The 23276-nt window shown below is 49.5% G+C and overlaps 1 protein-coding gene across 5 annotated transcripts in view; it reads left to right on the forward strand.

Moving 5' to 3' along the window:
* KIRREL3 (kirre like nephrin family adhesion molecule 3) overlaps window positions 1–23276 on the forward strand; it is a 313997-nt gene that overhangs the window by 199678 nt on the left and 91043 nt on the right. For 4 of the 5 annotated variants that reach the window (XM_062594420.1, XM_062594421.1, XM_062594422.1 and 1 more), the window contains exon 2: window positions 19128–19205. The exons of the other annotated variant lie outside the window; for it this stretch is intronic. In XM_062594420.1, coding sequence (XP_062450404.1) covers window positions 19128–19205 — 78 coding nt within the window. The remainder of the gene's footprint in view (window positions 1–19127; window positions 19206–23276) is intronic. 5 annotated transcript variants of the gene reach the window in all.

The following is a 23276-nucleotide window of genomic DNA, read 5'->3' on the forward strand; positions in this document are numbered from 1 at the left end:
CTCTGGCTTTTCTGAGCTTGCAGAGAGATTTGTGCAGGAGTTTGCACTCCACAGCACATGGATTTGATACACCGTGTAATAGCAGAGAGGTGTGTTTTGGGTCACTTCTACCATCAAGCAGTGGCAGGAAGTAACACAGCAGCCAAGGAGGTACATGCTGGAAAGTCAGGGGCACTCAGTGAACTTGGTTTCTGTTTCTCTTTCTCTGTAGGCATCAATCAACCTGCTCCAGATACCTGACAGCAGCATTAGAGGGGGTATCGAAAGAAATGGATCTCTCGCTCCCCTTCGTTAGCATGAAGGGGAACGTTTCCTGGCTGGAGCCAGAGTGAGCTCCATCACAGCGAAGCTCCCTGCTTCTCCCAGCAGCCTCCATTCGCTGCGGTCTCTCTGGGGATGCCTGAAGGCTTGAGAGAGAACAATTTCCTGCAGTTGTCTCTGTAATCTCCCCAAGCTGGGGAACCGGGAGCTGAAAAGCCCAGGCTTCTGTTGAGTATTGCTCAAGTTGCTTTGGTTGGGTAGAGAGGGGCTGGTGGAGAGGTTTGGGGCGTTGCGAGGTGGCCCTCGGCTGCACAGCCCACACCCTGGACCTTGGCAGGAGTAGTGGTGGGTATTGCAGGATAAAAACCGGGTGCATTGGCTGGTGCTGTAGCAGTGTAACATGAGAAACCGAACAGCAAGGAGTTGAGCAAAGCGCTCTGAGAGATGGGGCCTGTGAAGGATGCTGGGTGCGTTGCTGGATATTACACGTTGGCTCGGGTTGCGTGAACAAGGCTGAGAGCAGACTATGGTTGCTGTTTCCCAAAACCAAGTGAGTGCTAGCAGCTCAGCTGCTGTGCAACGGGTCTTTCTTCTCCCATAAGCAAGTTGATGATGACAACCTGGTAGCCCTTTCCTCACTGTGGGAGTTAGTAAGGACCCGTTGATGCCCCTCTTCTCCTTTCTTCCCTCCTTCCCACAGAACCTAGGTGTCTGAGTCTTCAGTTCCTGGCCTAGGACACTTGTAACTTGTACAGCAGTAATTAAACTCTCCATCTCTTTCCCATCAAGAAATAAATGGCAACAAATCACATCCCAAAGTACCAGCACTGACCTTCATTTCGTAAGGTTAGGCGCAGCCAGCTGGGCTATAATCTAGCCCTAAATTTACCCAAGACCTTGCAGTTCTCTCAAGCTTGTCATATGCTGCTAGTGCGAGGTTGTTGCCACTGCTTAGAAGTTTGTCAGGGAAAGCATGAGTGCGATGGGAACAGTTCTCTGCTGGAGAAGGCTTCTGAGTGGCGAGAGGCTTGGGGTGGCCTTTGGAAGGGAGGAGCAGACATGCTGACTGCAGCAGGTAGTACCTGCCCTTGTGCTGTGAAAACAGGAAGGTATCAGGGTCCGCTGAGGTCAGACATTTAAAGCTCATTAAACCTGTTCTCTTCTGTGGCCCGGCACAGCCTGCATCTCCCTGAAATGTCATCTTCTCCTTAGGTGGCTTGACATCTTTCTTATCCCTAAGAGCTGATGCTTGACTTTGGCTTAAAAGAACACATACTGCCTTCCTCAGTGCTGCCTAGCTAAATGATGCAAATCCTGAATGGGGGTTGGATATGCAAGGATAAGGCCAGGGAAAGGCCAGCGTGTCTGTCCGGCTCCTTCCTACCTGTTAGTTATTAGATGCAGAGCTGCATGCCGTGAGCCTCAGCATCGTGCCCTGACAAGTTTTATCAACCTTGCACTAACCAGCCAGCTTTGAACTGCGGTGACTGGCATGTCCCAGTTCCCCTACCTGAAACCTGGCCAGGGAGCCCTCTGGGAATGCGGTCACTGTGTCCAGTTTGTTTCTCGCCCTGTCACCTGAAGCATTTAAAGCTGCCTGGGGAAGATTTGAAGGCTGTAGACTTGGGGAGGCCATCTCATAGTGTCCTGAGCCCCAGGGCAGGTTCTCCCTCTGTCTTCTACGGTGCTGTGAAGGGAGGTGCTTGCTGCACCCGGTGATGCTGAGTGTTCACTGGGGAAACGACTGCTTCTGTTACGAGCCATTTCTGTCGCCTTCCTTCCAAAGTGCTTCTTGCTGCGTGCCGCCAACGAGGGCAGCTGGGCCTGTGTAGAGGGGTCTCCTGTACCCTGTCACTGGTAAGCTGCCCTTCCCGTGAGTTGGTGCACCCACTTGCCGCAGAGGAGTGGCTTCTTAGGCAGGCTGTGCAGGGAATATGTAGGTGACAGCCGTTGTGTTGATGGTCTGTACTGCACCCTTTGGCTGCTTTTAGGGATGATTCCCTGCTTGGACTTGAGTTAATGCATGTGTCTGAGAGACCAGGTGACCGCTTCACATCGGCAAAACATTAGGAGAGGAAGCTTATTTTCCTTTGCTTCCATTGAAACTTGAAAAAGGAAAAGGGGAAAGCAGTGATCTGCAGTGGAGTTGTACTGCTACAGCTGGAACGACTTACTGTATCAGCCGAGCCAGGAAACAAGAGTGATCAAAAGGGGCAGGCTCCAGCAGTGTCCTCTCCAAATGAGCTTGTGCTGTTTGGTGAGAAGGAGCCCTTGGCCTTCCTGGGCTGTATCCAAGCAGCCTCCCAAGGCAGCCTTACCTCCCCGAAGTGCTGGGCTCCCCAGAGCTGTCAGGTTTGGGGCTCTTGGCGAGCTGTGTGGAGAAAACCACAGCGGAAGGCAGCGAGCGCAGACAGAGGTTCGTTTGGGAGGATGAGCTGGGTAAAGAGAGCTCCTTGGGTAAGGGGGTGAGAGCAAGGAGGAGAGCGTAAGCCTTGAAATAGGGAAAAGGCTGCCATGCAAATCTCTTCACTTGTCTTAGCCAGAAGAGGCTTAAATTGTAGCAAGAGCAGCTTAGGTTGGATGCTAGAAAAATCTGCTTGGGGATGGATTTGGAGGAGGCTCCCAGGGGATGGAGGTCTGTCCTATCCTTCCAAAAGTAAGTGAGGAAGAACAGAAATGTCCATTATACATATAGAGGCATTTCTGGGGTTTGGATCCCCTAATACAAGATGTAGGGCAAGAACAGGATCCTGACATCTTTATTCTTCCTCCAGACTTGCTCTCCTCCTCCCACTTGCTCTCTGTCTTGCATTTGAAAGAGGAGGAAAAATAAATGGCAGTAAGAATTGTGTTCAGCTATTTTATTTAAGTCATAATCATTCCTAATCTAAATGTGCAGGAACTGTATTACACTGCCTAATCAGTCACATATATTGTACTGCGTTTGGGGTTTAGTGAAAAGTAAAAGCCATCTAGAAGGCAGAAATATGTTAAATGAGCATCTCTTAGGCTGTGTACGTTTTTTCAATGGATGAAGCAGCTCTGGCATCTCAAGTTCAGTGGCTTATGCAAGCTGACCTGAGGGGCGGGTGTACATCCCCACAGCCCATGAAGTGGATGATGGAAGGAGTGACGGGATGTGGAATAACAAGCTGGTCCAAGCCTTCATCGAGGAGGTGGGCAGGCTTCTGCCCTTGCTGTAGGCGGTGTAGAGGGGCTGCAACGGGCTGCCATACCTGTCCCCCGTGGGATGCCCTGCGGATCCTCAGGCAGCAAGCGTGCCTGGACCAAGGGTGTTTTATCTGGGCAGGTTACAAGAGAGCTGGGCTGAATGGGGTGTGTGTTCTGGCTCTAGCACAGCTGGAAAGCTGCTGTTGTGAGCCCTGAAGCAGCTCAAGGGAGGACTCAGCTGCAAGGTGGGATCAGCTCCTTGGCATTCAGGGCAGGGGTGAGGGAACTGGGGCAGAAGTTTCTCTTGTTTGTCCCATTGAGTCTCTGTGTGCTTGTCATCTATAATACATGTTGTTGATTCCTCCCACCCCAACAGGGTCACTTACATGCCCAAAGACAGTGCTGGAGATATGTAGGTGGCCTGATGTGCTGCAGGACTCTACTGTGGAAAGTCCCTGAGCTGGTGAGAGGACTGCTATTAGGGAAGCTGGAATCTCTCCAGGCTCTCCTATCATACCATGTTTGTTCCCTCCCTGTTTGCCAAAAGCACCCTTACTTACTTCATCAACGAAACGCTGAAAACCAGATGCCTGACTTCCATCAAGGCCTTCAATGATGATGATCATTGCTTCCTCTAATGCAGTGCCTTCTAGTGTGGGATGATGCCAAAGCAGCGCACAGCTGTTGACCAATGGATGTCTGTCTGTTTTCTTCAGTATTTTAGGCTACTTATCTATTTTTGTGCTAGGATCCTTTTCTGCTGAGTTGCAGGAAGTTCTGAGGTGGAACGTGGCAGCTGTTTAACAGCGCGCGGGAACGCAGCGAGGCAAATGAGCTTGGGGAGCGAAGAAAATGCTCCTCTATAGTGCTTCAGAATACTTTGTGCATATTAAAATAAGTGGTCTGTATGTCCTTGCGGAAGCAGAGAAACATTACTGCTGCTCTTTCCTAGGTTGGTCACGGATAAATAACATGGACAAGGCTGCAGAAGAAGCCTTGCTTGTCTTTCAACTTGGAGGCTTTTATCTGTGGAGCAGAAGCTTGCATTTCCTGCTCCAAGGACCACATTGAGCTTTAGTGTGCACTAGGTAGAGACATCCATGCTAGGAAATGACAGGCCAGTACTGGAGGTGCTGGGCTCGCTGGGAGAACCTGGTGGTGAAAGCTGCTCAGAGCCTGCCTTTATGCAGCTCTGAACCTGAATGTTTTTCTAGGCTGCTCCATTGATTAAGAATATGGTTGTGAGCAACCCAGATGGCTTCATTTTCAGCTTGTAGCTCCACCTAGGAAGGTGGGAGCAGGGTCGCTTCCTCACCTTCTCCACGTGCTGCAGGCTGCTGTTGAGACGGGCAAAGGCACCTCGGTATTGCTGTTTTGAAAGGTGTCATGAGACCTTTTGGCTCGCAACGCATGGCAGACGTGTGATGCTTCATTAGGTTTAACTGCAGTGCTGTCTTCCCCTTGGGAAGTTTTGCTTAGCTTCTGGAGGTAGATGTTCTTAGATCTTCTAAGAAACAATTTAATTTAGAATTTCAGTATTTGCTTTGATATTTGTTGAACAAAATGTTGACACAAAACACTAGGCTGCTCAGATTCTCCGCCCCCTCCCCCCTGCCATGTGTAGTTAGGGCTTCAAAAAATAGTTTAAATGAATTAGCGAATTATCTTGATTACCCTATTCATTTTTCAGCAAATAAGCTACTCACCTGGAAAATACTGACTGGCTTCAGGCAGGAGCAGAATTTGTTTCCTCAGATAAATGGAGCTGGGATGAAAGTCCTCTTTATTTTTTTTCATTTTAACAGCAAAGGATGATATGCTTTTGTTGTGCTATTCTGTGCAAAAGGTAAAATAAGAAAGAATTCTGCATAAGTGTGCCAACGCCTTTCAAGGAAAAAATTTCTTCTCCCACCACAACCCTTTCCTTGTAGAAGGAGCACCTCAGTTTTAAAGTTAAAACAACATTGAACGTTCCTTTCGCAGTAATGCGGGCATGACTGTGAATCCCAGCGTTTGACACTCTTCTGCTGTTTTCTGTTCCATGCGTGGGTTTTCTCTTTGATCTCTGCACTGTGGCCTTGTTTTATTCTTTTTTTTTTTTCCCTTTCTTTCTTTCTTTTCCACATTTCACTCACGAAGACGGCTTTGTGGAAGAAGCATCGTTTCATTTTCACGCAGGTCCTGAGAGGGCAGCTGGCAGATCTCATATGCCGGGTGTCAGCTACGTTAAATGAACGCATTCGGAGCACTGTAAATCCCTATTTACACATAATAAATGTGAGGATATAAAACAGGGGAAATAATACATTATTGATTCAAACAGTGGCATGTAATGTCCTTTGAAAGGCAGGTGGTGCTTGCCCATCCATCAGCATTCCTAAGGCATATATCCTCTTGCATCTCGGGAATGCAAGAGGAATCCGTTGCTTTCTGAGTGACTCCCTCAGCTCAGCGTGGGGAGAGGGGGGCAGACCTCCGTGCCCAGTAAAAGATGGATTAAAGCCTGGTGTTACTCTCTCTCCAGACCATCTTTTAATAGCAAAGCGGGATGTTTCTCTGGGTGACCTGAAACCCAGCCTGCTGAGCAATTGTATGCTCGATTTTCTGTCGAGCATACAATTGCTCGAGAGGAGAGCTTTTTTTTTTTTTTTTTTTTTTACAAGTGGAGCCAAAGCATCCAAATCTCCTTGACTTTCCCTCCAAATACTAGGCGGTCTCTCCCTTCATGGTTGGCCCATGCCAGAAGAGTGTTTTGCATGCAGGGGCCTGTGTTTTGCACACAGATAATGGACTAGCTACTCTCACCTGCTCCCAGACCCTGTTCAGTTTGCAAACCTTGCTCATGGTGTTGGCTTGCAAGCTAGCAGTCTGGGTCACGACAGCTCCAGGGCGCAGCCGCCCTTAGAGAAAGCCAGTTCTCACAAAAACGCTGCTCTCTATCTTGAATTGGCACATGGGGAAAGATCTCCTCCCAAGCTGCCCCGACCTCGGATCTGAGCTGTTTGCTCACTCGTGTGAACTCTGCAGTGAAAACATATTAAAGTTCCCTTCTCCTCTGGCTGTTTCCCTCCAGGTATTTAATCTTAGTTTACAAATGAAATGTGCAGTGGAGAAAAAGATGCTAATCACACAGTTGCAGCACTCTGCTCCAGGCACTGAAAAATTTATTACCATCTGTCCTGGATCGGACAGAACTGTGAGCATCAAGACTTTTAACGTCTTTGAAGCAGCAGCAGATAGCCTCGGCCCTGCAACAGGCCAAGGCATCGAATCTGCAGAGGCTCTGGGTGCCTGGTTTGGTACAGAAGAGATACTGCTTTGTAGCACTGAGGGCAGAGGCAAAAGATACCTATGTGGTGCTCAAAACTTCCATCGCTTGACTGAAAGTGGAGTCACCTCACCTCCCCTCGGTGTCCTGCGGTGGAGGGAGCCTTCTCTTTCTCTCAACCATTTGACTGGTCAGCTCTTCCCACCTTTTTTAGGCCATCTAGTGAGTAGTTCAGTGTCGTGCCTACGTAATTGTGGGACTTCCATCCTTAAGGGGCCCCTTTCCCAGGCTGGGAAGGGGTGGATGGCTTTGTATAGTCAGGTTCTGCCAGGTTTTTATGAAACTGGAGTAGAAGACGAGATCAAGAATCTGACCAGCGAAAGTATTTCTCAAGCTCCTGGGAAATGCTGGTTTTGCAGTGCAGGCTTCTGAGCATGCTGAAATATCAAACTGAGTTGAAAGCTGAGTGTGTGGAGGGGTTCTGGCTTTTCCGTTTGTTGGTTTGTTTTGCCTGTCTCTGTCCTTTAGTGTCTTATTGGACTTGCAGTTCAGAAAGTCCTCAAACTACAGCTCCCATGATGCGTCTTAGACGTACGATTTGCACTTGGCTTTTTGGCCAGAGCTGTGTTTCTTCCCAACTTGCTCTTCCTGGAGCTGTACTTCCCCTCCAGGAGCAGCGAGGCCAGCTGAACCTCAGAGCATGTAATAGCTTCCTAAGCACCTCTCTTGTGGCTCTGTGTGCATATGTTTCTCTCCTCTTTTGTAAGGGTTTAAGCTGTTTCTGTAAAATCTCACACCTTGAAAGTAATCTCCTTAAAAACAAAAATTGCTGAGCAAGGAAGTAATTGTCAGTGGTGCAAGGAGTACTCGTGTCTCTGCTGGAGCAATTAGCAAACCTAGGCGCAGGCCTGCCTGTCTTTCCAATTAAGCTCTGGCAAGCTGGAATGCATGATGTGATAATGAAGCGGAGAGGTTTGGAGCCACTGTGCTTGCTATTTTGAGGATACAGGAGCTTTAGGCTGTCTGCCTGAAAGTAAGCCATTGAAAAGTAATGGGCTGGACAATCTCACCCCATTACTTTTAATGGGATTGAGAGAGTGTGCACTCGGTAGCAGTGCATTGACATGGGGATAAGCAGGGGAGCCGTTTTCACATATCATTCATATTATGGCCAACACTGGGAGAATGGCCCCCGGCAGTGGAAGACAGACTACCCACAATAAGTTATATGGTTTGGCAGCAGATAGGAGGAGTTAGTAGCAAGGAAGGTGCATGGAGGCATATAATGGCATCAGCTGTGAGCTCAGGCTTCACTCCGTTAAGGCATGTAATGAGGAGGGGAAATGCAGTGTGAGAGAGCCCTGCTGCTTGTGCATCCTTCGGGCTGCATAAAGGCACAAGCAGGGGGCTAAATCCCTCCCCTACCGATCTTTTCCAATTTACTTCCCTACCTCTTGTGCATGATAATGGTGTCCGTAGGAACGGAGGGAGTATTTAATGTTTTGTGGACCCCACCAGGCTTTTTGCTGAAGCTGTTGAGTACCACTAGCAAAGTTCAGTGTGAAAAGCTGACTGCAGCAGCTAGAGGGATCCGTCTAGTAGAACCAACTGCAGAAACTGGGAGTTGTCAGGTCCATGAGGAGACTGGTAATACAGTGGCTCTGAAAGGGGACCTGCGGTGCTCAGGATACAAAGCCAATTTTGCGGCCTCAGAAGATTTAGGCCAGGAAATCACATCTTTAGCACCTTCAGAGGAGTTGAATGCCACAACCTGCATGTGGGGTTGTGAATACTCAGTATCTTCTCTGGCTCTGGGAAAGGGGACTGCTGCTGCCTTGAGCAGAAGTAGCATGGTCTAACTGCTGTTGCAGTGGGATGCCCATATGCCCTAGCAGTTCTGATGACGAGTTTGCTTTTCCAGGTGGGACCCGATCTGCTGCTGCTGGGACACTGAAGGAACATGGTCAAGGCAGGGCAGCAATCACCCTCCCACAGCCTGAAATTTGCCCGTTCGGTTTCTTACTCTGCTGCTGCTGAACACGGCAAATGCTCTCCCTGCCAGCACGCTGTTAAGCTTCAATACCCTAATCAAAGCCGCCTTCCTGCAGAAAGCAGCAGAAGCGTAATGATTAGATAACCCCATAATTCTTGTGGCTTTCTCCCCTTCCTTGTAATTGGTGCCTTGCTGGTTGTCAGTGGGTAGGGACCTGTGTTCCTGCTGCCCCTTCTTTTAGCACCGCGTGTTGTTCGAGCAAGTTTTAGCAGAAGTGGAAGAGCAGGGGTAGAGGCTGCAGCTTGGGCCCAGGCAGCTCCAGCCTGCGCTCGAGCACAGCCTTTCCCTGTGTTGCCCTGTTGCCTCCTCTCTACCGGTGAGATTTGAACCGGTGCAGCAGGCCAGCAGCCATGCTCCGAGCAAATGCTCCTCCAGTGGGATTAACTCTCCAAGATGATGGACCTGCTGCTACTTCCCTGGGCCAGGTTACTCATCTGTGATACTTCTGTAATGCCATCAGGAGTCCGGTTCCCCCAGATATTGAGGTGCCTAAGCTCTCGTTCAGACCGTTGGGAAGTTCAAATATCCAAACAGGAGATAGAGATCCACATATGTGTATGCAGAGCTGGCCCAAAGTGGCTTCACATCTCTTGTCACCTTTGGCTCAACTCCCTTGCCTATGGTGGGAGTGAGGAGGCCAGTCAGCTTTGAGCATTGTACCCTGCAGCCGAAGTGCCATCCGTGAACAGCTGCATGTGGTCTCGCAGAACTGGTTGATGGCCCGCGAGGAGATGACTTCACTCGGACTGGTGCCGCACAGCGGGCCTCTGCCCCCTTCTCACCTCTGCAAAGCGATTTAAGGAGTCCTGTGAGCTTGCAAAGAGTTAGCAAGGAGGGAAAAATAAAGTAGAAGCTGAAGATCAAAAACAAAAAAAAAAGTCTCAGATGCACAAGAATTGCAGACGTGCTGTGAGGTAACCGGCAGATACAATTTAATTATAAGATACAGAGAAGTAATGGCGTTTGTGAGGCTGGAGCATGATTTTCCAGTAATAGAAGGACCACAGGGTTCCTTGTCTCAGACTGCCGTGGCATCTTCAAATGATAGCACAACTGCACTTCATTGCTTTTGCTGCCTTGAGATGGGTTTAAAGGGCCACAGCTACTTGGTCTCAGAGGAGCTGGGGTAGTTGTCAAGGATATAAAGCAATTGCATCTAAAGGAGCTGGGACAAGAAGGCAACAGGCTTTTTAGGATCTGGAGCGGGAGGATCTGTTGAACCCAGAGCAGATGGACTGAATTATCATCACTGGAGGCAGTGATGATGATTTCTAGGTCAATCAGGATAGCAGTGTTTGGATGCTTCTAAGATTAGAAGTACTGTGTGCTTCCCTGGACTGTCTTCTGTCCTTCTAGATTTCCTAAAATTGATGCCTCAATCAGAAGCGCTTCCAGGGTGGCTGGAGAAAGCCCACGACCTCTGGTGCGCGGAGGTATGAGGAACCATTGTTGGTCCAGAGCACCAAAACAGATGTGAACTTTACAGTACTGGGATTTTTTTCCCCCCTGCCGGTGTGTCCATGTCCTTTCAGTCCAAAGTGTGGACTTCCAGAGCTCATTCCAGTGTCTCCATTGCTGAGTTTTCCTCTTAGTGGAGCAAAAGTGGTTGTGGAGTAGTCTGGGTGGGGTGTGAGGGTGGCGTGTCTTCTGCTCTGTGCTGACCTCTAGACCCACAGGTAAATGCAGTTCTTTGTATGCCAGGGGCAGCTAGAGTGTGCTGTTTATTTCAAGGTGAGATGTTCTCGCTAGGCCTACGGATAATAATCATGCTGTGTGTGCTGCTAATGATCCTTGGATCGCAATGGGATGTGCAGGGGTCCTGCAGTGGAAGCTGAGAGCAGTGCGGTGGTGAAACGAGAAACCAGAGTGTTCGGTGATTGCAAGTGGATCTTTTAAAGCAAACAAACGAAAAAGCAAACAAAACCCACTGTGTCTCTTCTTAAGAAACCACAATATTTGGATCTTATATCTTTCTCTCTGTCACTTTTCTTCTGAACTTTTTTTTTCCCATCCAGACTTCAGGCCAACTGAAAGGCTGAGTGTTTCCCCCACTGAAAACTACCTTGGAGCTTAGGAACATGTCCTGATGCCATTGCAGTCACCTGGGAAACAGAGTAGGAATACAAACTCATCTTAAACTGGTCTGATCCACCTTCCAAACACCTCTCCATCCCCTTGCACTCTGCTCTCCCACTGCAGATCCCTGCTTTGTGCAGCATCCACGTGCCGCTGTGGCCCAAGCAGCGGCTGGGGTTTTCCCAGTCTCCGGCGCGTGCATTCGTGAGGGCATTCCGGTTCACTGCAGGTCTTGCTTCCTTGTCTGCAGTGGGAGAGGCATGGCAGAAATGTGTGCTGGTTTCCTGATAGGTGCGATGGCTTTCATGTGCATCCTCACCAACTGCCTCTCTGGTGGGGCAGTGTTATTTTTGAGCTATATGGAGCTCAAAGGAGAAGGAGAAGGAACAAGTAATACCGTATTGGTGCCATTGCAGACCTTGTTAGACAGTCCCCTAAGTGGCTGCAAGTCCAGGTCTGACCTGCCAAGTGGAGCACGATGCAGGTGACAGACAGCCTGGGGCCATCTGGGCCCTCAGTTTGCAAGAGAAGGAATGCCTGGGAGAGGCAGAGCAGATGGACTGAGCAAGGGACAAGGCTCAGACTGTCTGTAAGCCTCTCCTGCCCTTGCCGTTCAAGCCCCAGCAGACTCAGGGAGGTATGGGGAGTGCATGCAGGCTGCATGGGCTGGTGCAGCACAACCAGCGGAGTGTGACTGAGACAGATGTGACCATCACCTGGCTGTCCTCCAGTGGCCCCGACTGCCCTGGCAAGGGCACAGTCTTTTTGGAATCAGCAAATGTGATCTTGGTGGTCGAGGAGAGGGGAGAGGATGCGGGAGGTACCTGCAAGTCAGATGGCAGTTACATTGCGTGGCTTCGGGGTCTGACCCGGGAAAGTGTCAAGCAGAGAGTGGGGGACGCTTGGGAAGGTATTCACATATTGCCCAGACTGCTCTGGAAGGAGTCGTCTTGACCTTCCTGCAGTGAGTCACTGCCTTGAAACACGAGATTCATTTTGCAACTTGAATGTAGCCGCAGATACAATGGGCTTTAGTGAAAAGCAGATTAAATCCCCAGGAAGATCTTAAAGTGCAGGTCAAATCCACTACTGAGGTAAATTGGCCTTATTCCTAGGAATGGCCCAAGCCCTCTGTGTCTGTAGCGAGCAGGAAAGCTTCAGGGGGTCTGTGCGAAGCAAGATGAAAAAGGCAACAGGATAACTTGCCGTTGCAAAATACGGCAGAAATCATGTAAATTGGGAGGAGGTGTTTGAACTATATTTCTGCATGCTGTGAAATGTAAAATGAAATGAAACCATGCAGGCATGGACAGGGACTTGATGCATTGCTGTGGGCAATTCCCTGCAAATCTTTCCTGGGTGTCTTTAGAAACAGGATGAGGAGAGAGCGAGTGAGGAAGCTTGTGTTATGGTAATGGTAAGGTGCATTGTACACCAGCACGGCAGTGTTAGCAGAAGGAAGGTGATGGCAAGTGATTTCTAGACCTGAAATACGAAGCAGAGACTCTGATGTGGTCCCTTATGTGGTCATTTCTCTCCCTCCTGTGTTGGCAAAAAGGATTTGTGTAGCAAAAAAAAGGGGGGGGCTTTTGAAAGGATGGTTGCAAGATGGGATAGGGCTCTGCCTAGGTGTCCCGCACTATTTGTGTGCGTAGCATGTAGCATCATTCCTAACCTGCTGTGTTGTGGTACCTAGGGTGGTCGCAAGTTTCTGTAATTGGTCCTTCCCACTGCCCAGTGTGCGCCGGAAACCTTACACAAATCCTTGGTGCTGCTGAGGCCTGGGAAGACACAAAGGTGGATTCACAGCACCTTTTCCCTGACCTTTGGGGCAGCATGTTCTACATGGCACCTCCAGTCTGCCGCGTACAAACACCCTGGAGAAGCACTAGTTGTGGGCCAAAGTTGCAAATGACTATCTCTTGCCAGTACTGCCTAAGGATTTGTTATCTGGGCACAGCCACTTCGTCACGACCTTTTCAGAAGTCTTTCTATGCTTTGGCAAAATGACGTGGAAGCCTCTGGTTGCATTTGCTGTCTGATCAGCAGTGCTGTCTTAAGTGCAAGCAGGAGTTGGCCCACCGCTGCCAGCGACGGAGAAAGCAGCCTGCGTTGCCACGCAACTTTCTGAACTAAAGCAAAAGCTGTGTGACAGTCGAGACTTCTGCAACGGGAAATAGAGTAAGATTGTAAGATACTCGGCTAGAGGGCAACAGCCATGGAGGGTGCGGGGAGGAGGAGGAGGAATACAGACAGATTCAGCTCCCTGAACTTCAGGGGCCAAAGGCACTCTCTGCTGCCACAGGGAGAAGCTCTTCAAAACGTTTCAGTGATGATCTGCAGTTCAGAGGTGCCTTTTTCTCTTCATTAGACAGGGAACACAGGGAAATAAGTCTCTTTGCTTAGCAGCATGAATTCCTGTTCTTTCTTTCCCCTTCTGCCAGCTGTGCTTCCTGCTAAGAAGCAACTTCTAATTGTCCAGTATTAGGGCAGAACTTGCTTGTGGGGAAATCTACTGTGTCTCTAGTCTTCCTCTGGAGGCTTTTGGTCCTGATATTTGGAGAGGGTTGTGGTAGCTGGATGCCAGGTGTGGTACAATCACAGACTCACAGGATGGTTGAGGTTGGAAGGGACCTCTGGAGATCATCTAGTCCAACCCCCCTGCTCAAGCAGGGTCACCTAGAGCATGTTGCGCAGGAGTTGCATCATGCACGTTGCACGATGTTTCAAGGTATGTGCCTGTCCAAGGTTGTTTGTCCCAGAGAACCTCCTCCTGGGCCATGAATGGCTTTTTTTTTTTTTTTTTTTTTTTCTCCGGTGGATTGAAACAGGCTCAGCTAAAGTAAGTATCAAGTTTTCCTGTCTTTTTCCATTATGTTTTGTTGCCTAAAAGAGTATTTGGTACAAGGTAAAAGCAGAACCAGAGCCAATGGGCTTGCACTCTGTAAAGGGCCCTGAGGAGCTACTGCCATCTTTCAGCATCAGAGATTCCCTTCAGGGAGAACGGCACTGGGGTTGTGTTGTACTGCTGATGCTGCTGTTTCTTAGGTGCAGATGCAGCTTGAACTTCAGCACTGATTAGGGTAAATTCAGGTGTTAATGGAGGTACTTCACAGGGTTTCGACCTTAGGAGTTTTCCTTTGCCAAGCCAAAGTTGAGCCATCCCCAACAAGGTGATATTCACCCTTGTGCAGGGTCAACAACAAGGACTTGCCACTCGGAAGTCTCCAAACAGGACTGGCTTCTGAATGAGGACGAGGTTTCTGCAAGCAAGGAAACTTCCGTGGGACTTAAGCTCCTCTAGATGTGCCTTCCCTCATTAATATGACCAGGACTTCCAGGTCTGTGCATCATCAGAGAGTAGCCCTTCCGCTCAGTTGCGTTTTACATCTTGGAGCAATGAGCTGGCAAACACCTCTGCTCCATCTATTTTACTTCATTGATGGATTTTTTAAAGTCAGATTGTGGTCCCATAGGGACACACTCAACTAATCCTCTGCTTTTAAGATTTTATTTGTGCAATAAATGGATGACAAAGTGGTTTGCAAGTACATAATACGATAAATGGCTTTATAAATGTAACTTTTCTGCAGAGCACTATAGAATGAAATACAGTATCTCTACAGCTTTTAACACTGATATCTACTTCATTTCTATTTCGAACCGTAATGTGCCATTTTCTCATCTGGGAAGCCTCTTAGGTGTTTTTTTTTTTTTTTAATATAGTTTTATAAATTATCTGGGCACAGATTTAATAACAACTTGCATATGTATAGCTTTTTTCCATCTCTGAGGATCTTGAATTGCTTTGCAGACTTAACAGTGTAATACACAAATTACATGCGGAAGAATCTGTTTGCTCACTGCCGAAACGCGGCAGCTGCTCGGAGTTGCTCGGCAGCACTTGTGAACGCGAAGGGCGGCGGGGGAGAAGTCTTGAACGCAGCGCTCGCAGCGAAAGGAGAACTCGGCGGGGAAGCACGCAGCTTCCTTCGCTGGAGCCCACGGCAAATTCGCCCGCAGGAAAGGTCGCGGGGGTACTTCCGAAATCCGCGCAAGGAAAGCAGGATGGTTAGTGCGCCTGGGAGGCAGCACCACAGTGAAGGGACGCTGCATCACACATCCCTCCCAGCCTTTGGGATGCAAAGTCAGTAGGTACCAGTGAAGCAGGGAGAGCTTGGAAACGCTCGGGAGTTGAGGCTTTTCTGTGCACAAGGAGTCTCCTTAGCAAGATGCCCAACAGCAGACACCTTTGCGTCCTGGAGCAGAAAATTGTTTCTAAGCAGGAGCGTAAGGTTTCTAAACAAAAAGTTTTGAAAAGTGATCCAAACTCTTTAGTTTTGGTGACATGGGACCTTCTAACATCTCCCTGGGCGGCTAACTTGGAAGCAAACAGAAAGATATTGAGCTTCTTTCCTCAAAAGCATCATGCTCTTTCTGGAGCTCCCATCCAGGTTGTCTGCTGCTTAGATCCCAAGGTGAGATAGTATGGGGGCCTCCTGCTTTTCCAGCCGTCGTATCGCGGTGTCACAGACCGACGCTAGAATTTCTGCTGTGGAGATTGTCAGTTCACCACCCTGGAGAGAGAGTTCAGAACTACAGACGAAGCTCGTGCATATAACATGCGATTGGAAAAATATTTACAGATAGCAAATTGCCATCTCAGCAGAACGAAAACATGAGAAAACAGAAACGTGATATTTATTTCAACACAATGTTTTTAAAATTTAATTTAAGAGACCAGCTGTTCCTGCTTCTCTTATAAGAGCTTAATTGGTATATAATAGCATAGTTAATTAAATACAAATCAATAGTTTAAAACAGCTAATTGATATTTAATATGTATGGGAAAAAATAACTTAGTTGTAATATAATTAACTCAATATTGAATAAGCAATGGAATTGCAATTATGCCTTTACAGCGATTATAAAGTTTATCGTTCTTTAATAAACTTGCAATTAGACAAGATGAGCTGAAAAATTATTAAACAGGTATTATTGGGCTATTAAACGTGTATTATCATTCCTGGTGGAATGCAGCTACACAATAGTACACATTACGATTGTGTTAATAAACCTTTACTACTCCTTTGCAGCGTTAGCCTTTACCGCGCTGGTTGATCGGAGACCTAGAGCCCTCTGACTTGTGGGCAGGGTAATTGCCGTGAAAGTGGGTAATGAAATCCCAAACGATAGGAGGAAAGAGGGGGGCGGAACGAAAAAGAAGCAGGAGGACGCCGTAATTTGAATCAGCAAAGAGGTATCGCTCTTCCAAAGCAAAGTTATCCTCTCCGATTGCCCGGGTCGTACCGAAGATGCCTTTCCAGAGGTTGCTGTGCACTACGTGTCTGCTCTGAGCTCGGTTTCTTTTTACTGGCTTCTGCTTCTCTGTCGCTCGCTGCCCCTAACGCTGCAGAGTTTGGTTTGAAGTTGCTTGTGCTTTGTCCAAGTGGTTTTTCTGTATGTTTTGAGATGAACTAATGCAAGTGTAAACGTGCTCCCGCGTGGGCTTTCTAAGCAAAATACTTCAGCTCATGCATCTGAAAAGTGCCTGAGATGACAAACTTTGGATGTGGCTCGTTCCCGTGTGCTCGAAAAATCGATTGCCGTTCCGAGGAAAGGGATGCGATGGTTTCAGGGAGTGGGGGCCATTCATGGGTTAAAAAATACCTTTTCCATGGTATCTCAGCACCCCCCTTCCCCAAAGCCAAAACACTTAAAATATTGGGTATCATCTGCTTAACACTTTTAGCTTTAGGTAGTCAGTGAAAGCTGTGAAGTGGTGAGCCATCCTTAGGCATTGGAGTCATCCTGAAATATTTTTGCCTTTTAAAGGCACTGTCAAGTATTTAAAGGTGCCTTTAGCTATAAAGGTTTTTGCGTGTTCTCACAAATTTATGGTATGAGTTATTATATGCAGTGCTCTTGTATAGCTCCTTTCATCATGGCATATCAAAGCGCTTTTTAAGCATTAATTATAGCACCCTTAGGGAGGCAGACGGCAGGCAAACACCCGTGCCTGTGCGCTCCGGTCAAGGCTCCAGACGGGTGATAACCCAGCCGTAATCTGGCTCCAGCCTGCGCGGCTCCTCTCTGGCCAATCTGGATTAGTAAGGTAGCGATGCTGGCTCGCTCCGCTCCGCTGCGGACCGTGCTGTCTCATGCGGCGCTAATCTAATTGTGTTGTTTTAATTACACTTTGATACCTCGGTGCTCGTCGGAGGCTCAATAGCGATCGATGCTCTTTCGCTTTCCTATCAATAAAGACATAAACGGCTCCTGCCCGCTCCGCGGCTTCCGCCTAAGCTGTCGCGGAGGCTTGGGATGCTCCCGGCGGGCTCGCAGCCGTCCTGCTGCCCGTGCGCCGATGCCTGCGCACCCCCTTCCGGAAACCGCCGCCGAAGCCCAGTGGGGTCCCATCGATTCCGGTTGTCGGACAGCACTGACAGAGACGCCCTGTGCCGAGTGTCCTTCAGCTCAAACCAGCAGGGCCTGACGGTAATCAGGAGCGTCAAATAGAGGCGTCTGCTGCTCTGCAAGTTGATATATTTGTTAGTGTGTTTGCAGCTGCCAAGAAGGCTCTGCCGTGGCAGCGTAGATCCTGCTGCCTTAGGCCGGAAGAGCAAGAGGGCTGGTTTCTGCTTTTGTGTCGGAGAAGGTCGCTGTTTACTACTTTCGGTTGATTTGGACTCTGAGTCAAGGAACCGCTGAGGAAGAGGATGGTTGGTTTGCCTGCCCCGATTTGTCTAATTTTGAGGCAGCTATGTCTGAGTTAGTTGCTGCGTTTTGCGGTCCGTGAGAGAATAACAGGCACCCCCAGCGATCTCCAAACTCATCCAAGTTGGGTGAGATGAGTCACTTTGTAGGGATGCCCGTTTCTTTCTGCTTGGGGGTGTCAGTGTGGGTTTAAGGGTGTAATTAAATCCCAACTCGCCTGAAGGTTTCCAAGAGACACACTGAGCATCGACTTCAGCGGGGCTGCTCGTGTGTTTTATTTTAAGGAGCTGCTGAAGTCCTCCCTAGTTGGGAGCCTTAGGATCAGGAGCTGAGGGTCCGTAGCCTCTTGCAGGATGGTATAAGGTTGGAGAAACCTCTTTAACAAGTCTTGCGGAGAGGAGGAAGGTAAACCCTGTGCCAGGACGCCCTGTCGGCGGTAGTATCGGGGAAGGGCGCTGTATACGCAGTGCTGCGTAAATCCAGGAGTCGTTCCTGCGCGTCACGCCGTGGTGAGCCGCTTTCTATTCCTGGAGTGAAAAGCCTCCTGCATCCTGGAGTGAAAAGCCAAACCCGGGCGGCTAGGCTCCTCCTGGCCCGAGCGAAGGCTGCCGTGCAGCGCTCGCTCCGCTCCGGCGCTGTTGCTGCGCTCTGAGCCCTCCTGCTTCGCCTCCTTCCCCTCTTAGATTCGGCGCAGCTTCGCGACACTCTCGAGTGCCCCCCTCTCGGCGGAGGGGGCTCTGAAGGGACCACAGCCGCATTAAGTAAACATCAAAGGGGCTTTGATCAGCGGGGCTCTGCAGAGCGTGGGGGCCCCCGAGGAGCTCCGCAGGTCCATAGGCAGGCGGTGTCAGGGACGTGGTACCTTAATTTTCTCCGTTGTGACACAGGAGAATTTGTTTGAAGAGCTGGAGCTTTCTGCCGCTCCGAGACGCGCACGGGGAGAACGCGGGCCTGCAGCCTACTTCTGGGAAGTCCTTGCTCAGATCTCGCTCTCTGCTTGTTACTGATAGTCGGAAACCCCCGTTAAGAAATCACGGGATCAAAGGCACGTGGCTCCTCACTCCTGCGCTCCGCCACCCTTAGGGCTGCTTGTTTGCTTCTGAAGGGCAGGATGCCTCGGGTCACATTTGTCTTCCCTTTAGAGGTCCGTGTCCCGTTTTACCGTGCCGCCTGTCCAGGGCGAAAGGGATTGAAGAGTCCGTATTGCTGCAGAGCACCGACGTGGAGGAAGTTGCGGCTCGTTCCCTATGCGTAATAAAAAGGAGCGCTTAAGAAACGGGCAAGGCAGGGGATGGTCACTCTGGTCCCTCTGGATACGTGTGGCCAAGCAGAGCAGCTCAGAGGCCGCAACTAGAAGCAGTTGGGTTGGAAACCACCAGCTTGCATCCATCCCTCTGCGTTGCTGGGACCTCGGCAAAGTGCAGCGTTCAAACTGGCCGGAGACTGATTACCCGCCTGCCTCTGCGGTGCTTTGCCCAAATAGTGTCACCGGCAGACTTAGCTCCGTGTGGCATCCCCCCGTGCTTGCCCTTGTCCCCAGCGCAGCCTTACCTGCTAACATCGCTCCTTCTCCTCTTGCAGAACTGGGGCTCCCAGGAAGAGGATGCTGCCTAGTACTGGGGTTCATGTACAAGGAGAAGTACCGCAGGATGACTGAAGGTGAGTGGTTTCCCCACCTTCTGTTCTTCCTTCCTCTTTAATAATCTCGCTGCAAGGGAATGTGAATTTTTGCTATTGCTAGCAGTGTACTGGGTTCTTGTTCACACTGAGGAGAAAACTCTGCTCCCTTTTGATCTCTGAAACATCCTAATAGGTAAAGATGTTGGAAGCCGCCTGCATGAGGCTGCAAGACAAGAGCAGAAGCTTCCTAGTTCCATCCATCCAGCATCCACGGTCTTTTCCCCAACCCCTAGAAAGGATTTGTCACATAGGGAGTCCTTGCAGCAGTTGCTGCATCTCTCCTTTTATTCTGGCCCTGTGGTAGTACCTCGGCACGACACCTTCGCAGTACAAGTTTTGAGTTGTTCATGCTGATGCATCTAGTGTAACTGATTACCTTCGTATCACCAGGATCGAGGAAGCTGCGATATCCTGGAGCTTATGTGGCTTACATAGCTGCACAGATGTCCACCTTATTGGTGACAGAGTTACAGAAGCCATGGAGAGTCAGGCCTAGCCTTGATGGGATCAAAAGACATCAGCATTTGACTGGAAAAATCTGTTTGTTCCTCATCTGGAATCAGGGCTACCAGCATCTCTGCGCCTCTGGGAAGCAGAAACTTTATTCTGTCGCTCATCAAATTCTTACACAGAGGCTGAGTTCTCTAAATTTTTCTTGTTAAATATTCTAGTCACCCTAAAGTGCTTTAAGAGCATTGATTAATCCATAGAAATACCATAAATAATGATGAATCATAATACTAAACAAAAATATTTATGCTTGGAAGAGTGAGCATCTCTGCTTCTGGTAGCTTCATTACTTGGCTGCTTTTTCTGAACTGAATTGCTGGTGTAGCACCATCTGTGATGAATGCTGAATCAGAGCAGGCTTAAAGGCCTTCTTTAGCCGTGTGATACAGGAACTTCGTGCCGGGGATGTGGCAGGGAGAGTTAGTCTACTGCAAGGTCACTCTGGGGATCCAAACAGACTTGGGCTGGATTTGGTCCTTGTTTGAGGTTTTGATTGGAAATGCTTTGAAAAAAAAGGGGGAGGGTGTGATTATTTCCCCTATTGTGCTTCCTCTTACTTGTGTGGGATAAAGTATTCCCAGTGCTTAGCCTCGGGGGGCCTTACTCTTACAGGAAGCCTTGTCTTCATGAAAGTAGAAGGTGCATTAGCTTTCATGTGGCAAAACTACTGGAGACAGGCTATGGCTTGAATATCAGTTAAAAGATCAAAAGTTCCATAGTTTTCCCATGAGCCTTGATACTGAGCTGATAATATGGAAAAAGTACTTCAGAAGATCTCACCTCATGTGTGTTAATTATCGTGTGTTTTTTAAATGCTGATTAGAGCCTGTTTCTTTAATGGCAAGGGACTGCCCCTTGGGAGGAAGGATGGCAAAGCCTGGTCTAAGTGTTGTGAGAAGGTGAAACCTCTCTCAGTGCTTTCCTGTTCCCCAAGTCTCAAAGGAGAGACCATGGCCATGGTCAGATGAGTAGGAGTGCTCTGGGGATGCTCTCATGGTGCCAGAGAGCCAGCAGGCATGTGGCTGTGCCCGAGCATCCCACCGGAGCCTTGAGCATCCCACCTGAGCCTTCGGGATCGTTCAGAGAAGCGCCTGTCCCCAGGGGATTTGAGTTCTGCTCCCGCCTGTGAAGCGAGCCCCCTTCTTTTCAGCCTGAACGTGGCTTTGTGTAAAGAGAACAAAGAAACATGAAAGGCCGAAAGTAAAGCTTTTGTGTGGGAGAGGAAACAAAGTGTGCCTGCTTTGCTCTGCTCTGTGCTGCAGATGAGTTTCTGGCCCCTCCAGGCTGCGGGACCCTCACATTTAAAGGTACAATCTGCCAAAAATAACATCAAGGGATTTCCATGGTTACAAAGACCACCTAGGATGTGCTTGGGTTTTCACTAGAGGCGGTTTGGGGTGACAATTGCAGGCCTCGAGCCTCCCAGGCTTTGGATTTCTGTGCAGATCCAAGCTATGCAGCATGGGCTGAGCTTTGATGTGAGCCAAGGTGGGTTTCAGATGTCTGGTCATCTAAGTGGTACGGCTGAGCGATTTCATGCCCAAAGTACGTGAGCCAGACTCTTTGGGCCGGTTACCTTGTGGAGGTCAGGCAGGAGACAGATTCCCTTTTATATTTTGTCCAGTGACAGTTTTTCCTTTTTATTACGTTTGCATGTTAATGAATAGCCCCAGCAATAATAACAAGGTACCTGAAGGGACAGAAAGCAGAGGTGGGCAGTGAGGCATTGGATACTTATGAGGTGTGGGGTCTCTATCGTAGGGGGAATAGGTAGTTACAGGGCTCATTAGAAGCTTGCTGTCACTTAATGGCAACGTCTGCAAAATGTACTTGTAGGCAGAGAAGCCCAGACTTAGACATTTCTTTGGTGTGGAAGAATTGCACCACACTGTGCTGCTTTAGGTAGCTACAGCAGTAGACCGCCTAATATGGATCATCTTACGATGCATATCCTAAGAACTGGAAAAGTATGAATGCCCTGAAGGCTTGGTTGGTGGGAAGGCACTTCTCTTGGCTATTCTCTCAGAGAAGATCCAGGCTGGGCACTTGCAGGCCCAGCTCCCAGCAGGGTTATTCCTCACCCGTGTGGCTTACAGGTGGTAGAGATGCTCTTTGGCCATGCCTGGCGAGGGGCTTTGGTGGTAGTGTGCTGTCTGTTCACCAACTTCAAGTGATGCACATGCAGCATCTCTCAACTTCTAACCCATGTCATGAAAGACCATGAAGAAACGCAGCATGAAGGCAGCTTGGGTTTGGGTGCGGTTTAGAGGCGCACGTGGGGACTGGGAAGGAGCTGCTCCGACGTGGCTGGTCGTGCCTTTGCCGCGGTTGCCGATTGCCGTGTCTGTGTGCTGGGATCGCTGTGTGGTGTGCGGCTGTGAGTTGTAGGGTGAAATTAAGCTGGTGACAGTTGTAGACAGAGGGAGAGAGGTAGAGCCGCCTGTAATGACGGCCTTGCAATAAAGATGCTTTAGAGTTAATCCTCCACCATCTGTCTTCATTCTCCTAATAACCCACTCAATCAGATGCTGCAGACTGTTTGTTAACATTCAGAAACAGATACATAATCGGGAGGAGGGTGCTGTTTATTCACTAGGGGCTGGGTTCCTCCTCAGCAAAAACCCTCCCCTGGCCACGGGGGCAGTTCAGTGGAAGCCAGGGCCCTTGGACACGATCTGCCTAAAACCGAGGTCATGCTGAGGCTAGCAGTGAGATGAATCCCCCTGCTTTTCCCAAGCCTTGTGCTAGCTTGGCTCGAGTTGATTTGGAGGGAGGGGGATAGAAAGGTGGTGTATACGATGTGGCTCACCTTAGTCCCGTCCCATTTCCCACCCCGAAAGCAAGGCGCTCAAAACCTAGCCTGAAAACTAGGACTGGATTTCTGTTCCCTCTTCCCCTTCCCCGTTCAATCGTCTTCCTTTTCCCAAGCTGAAGGTCTCCGGTGGGCAGCGCAGCCTTCGCAGGCAAGAGCTGTGCTGCACAGTCCCTCCCTGCTCGCCCCGGCGTGCTTGGCCTCTGCTCGTCCCCTGTTTGTGGCTGCGGGCCCCAAGTTGCGCTTTCTCTGCTCTCCTACGAGGTGGCCGAAGACTGGTGGTGTTCAGATGTTGGTCCTGCTCCTGGGTTTTTTTTTTTTTTTTTTTTTTTTTTTGTCTTTCTCTTTCCTGTCGTTGACTTCTTGCCAGATCTAACTCGAGTCATTAGCAAGCGTCACTGCAGCAATTATGGCACTTTTTGGCTGCCATTCATAAAGCTACAAACGGGAACGATTAAGCGCTAAGAGGTGTCAGCCTACTCCTGCACCACCTGTTCCCGCCAGCCGCCGGCTGCTAGAAGGTGCTTGCAACCCTCTCACCGCTCGCAGGCAAGCGGGAGCGTGGCAAGGCAGCTCGCTCCCTCCCTCTCGCCTCCCTTTTCCGGTGCTTCTCGGGCTCTGGTGTCATCCTGCATCGTGGGCAGGTGGCGGCCGTGCAGGACGTGGTGATAGAGGGGGCGGCTGGGAGAAGGGGTGGGTACAGGACCGGTGCAGCACGCTCCTCCTGG

Source organism: Rhea pennata, chromosome 24, assembly GCF_028389875.1.
Source record: "Rhea pennata isolate bPtePen1 chromosome 24, bPtePen1.pri, whole genome shotgun sequence".
Classification (NCBI taxonomy): domain Eukaryota; kingdom Metazoa; phylum Chordata; class Aves; order Rheiformes; family Rheidae; genus Rhea; species Rhea pennata.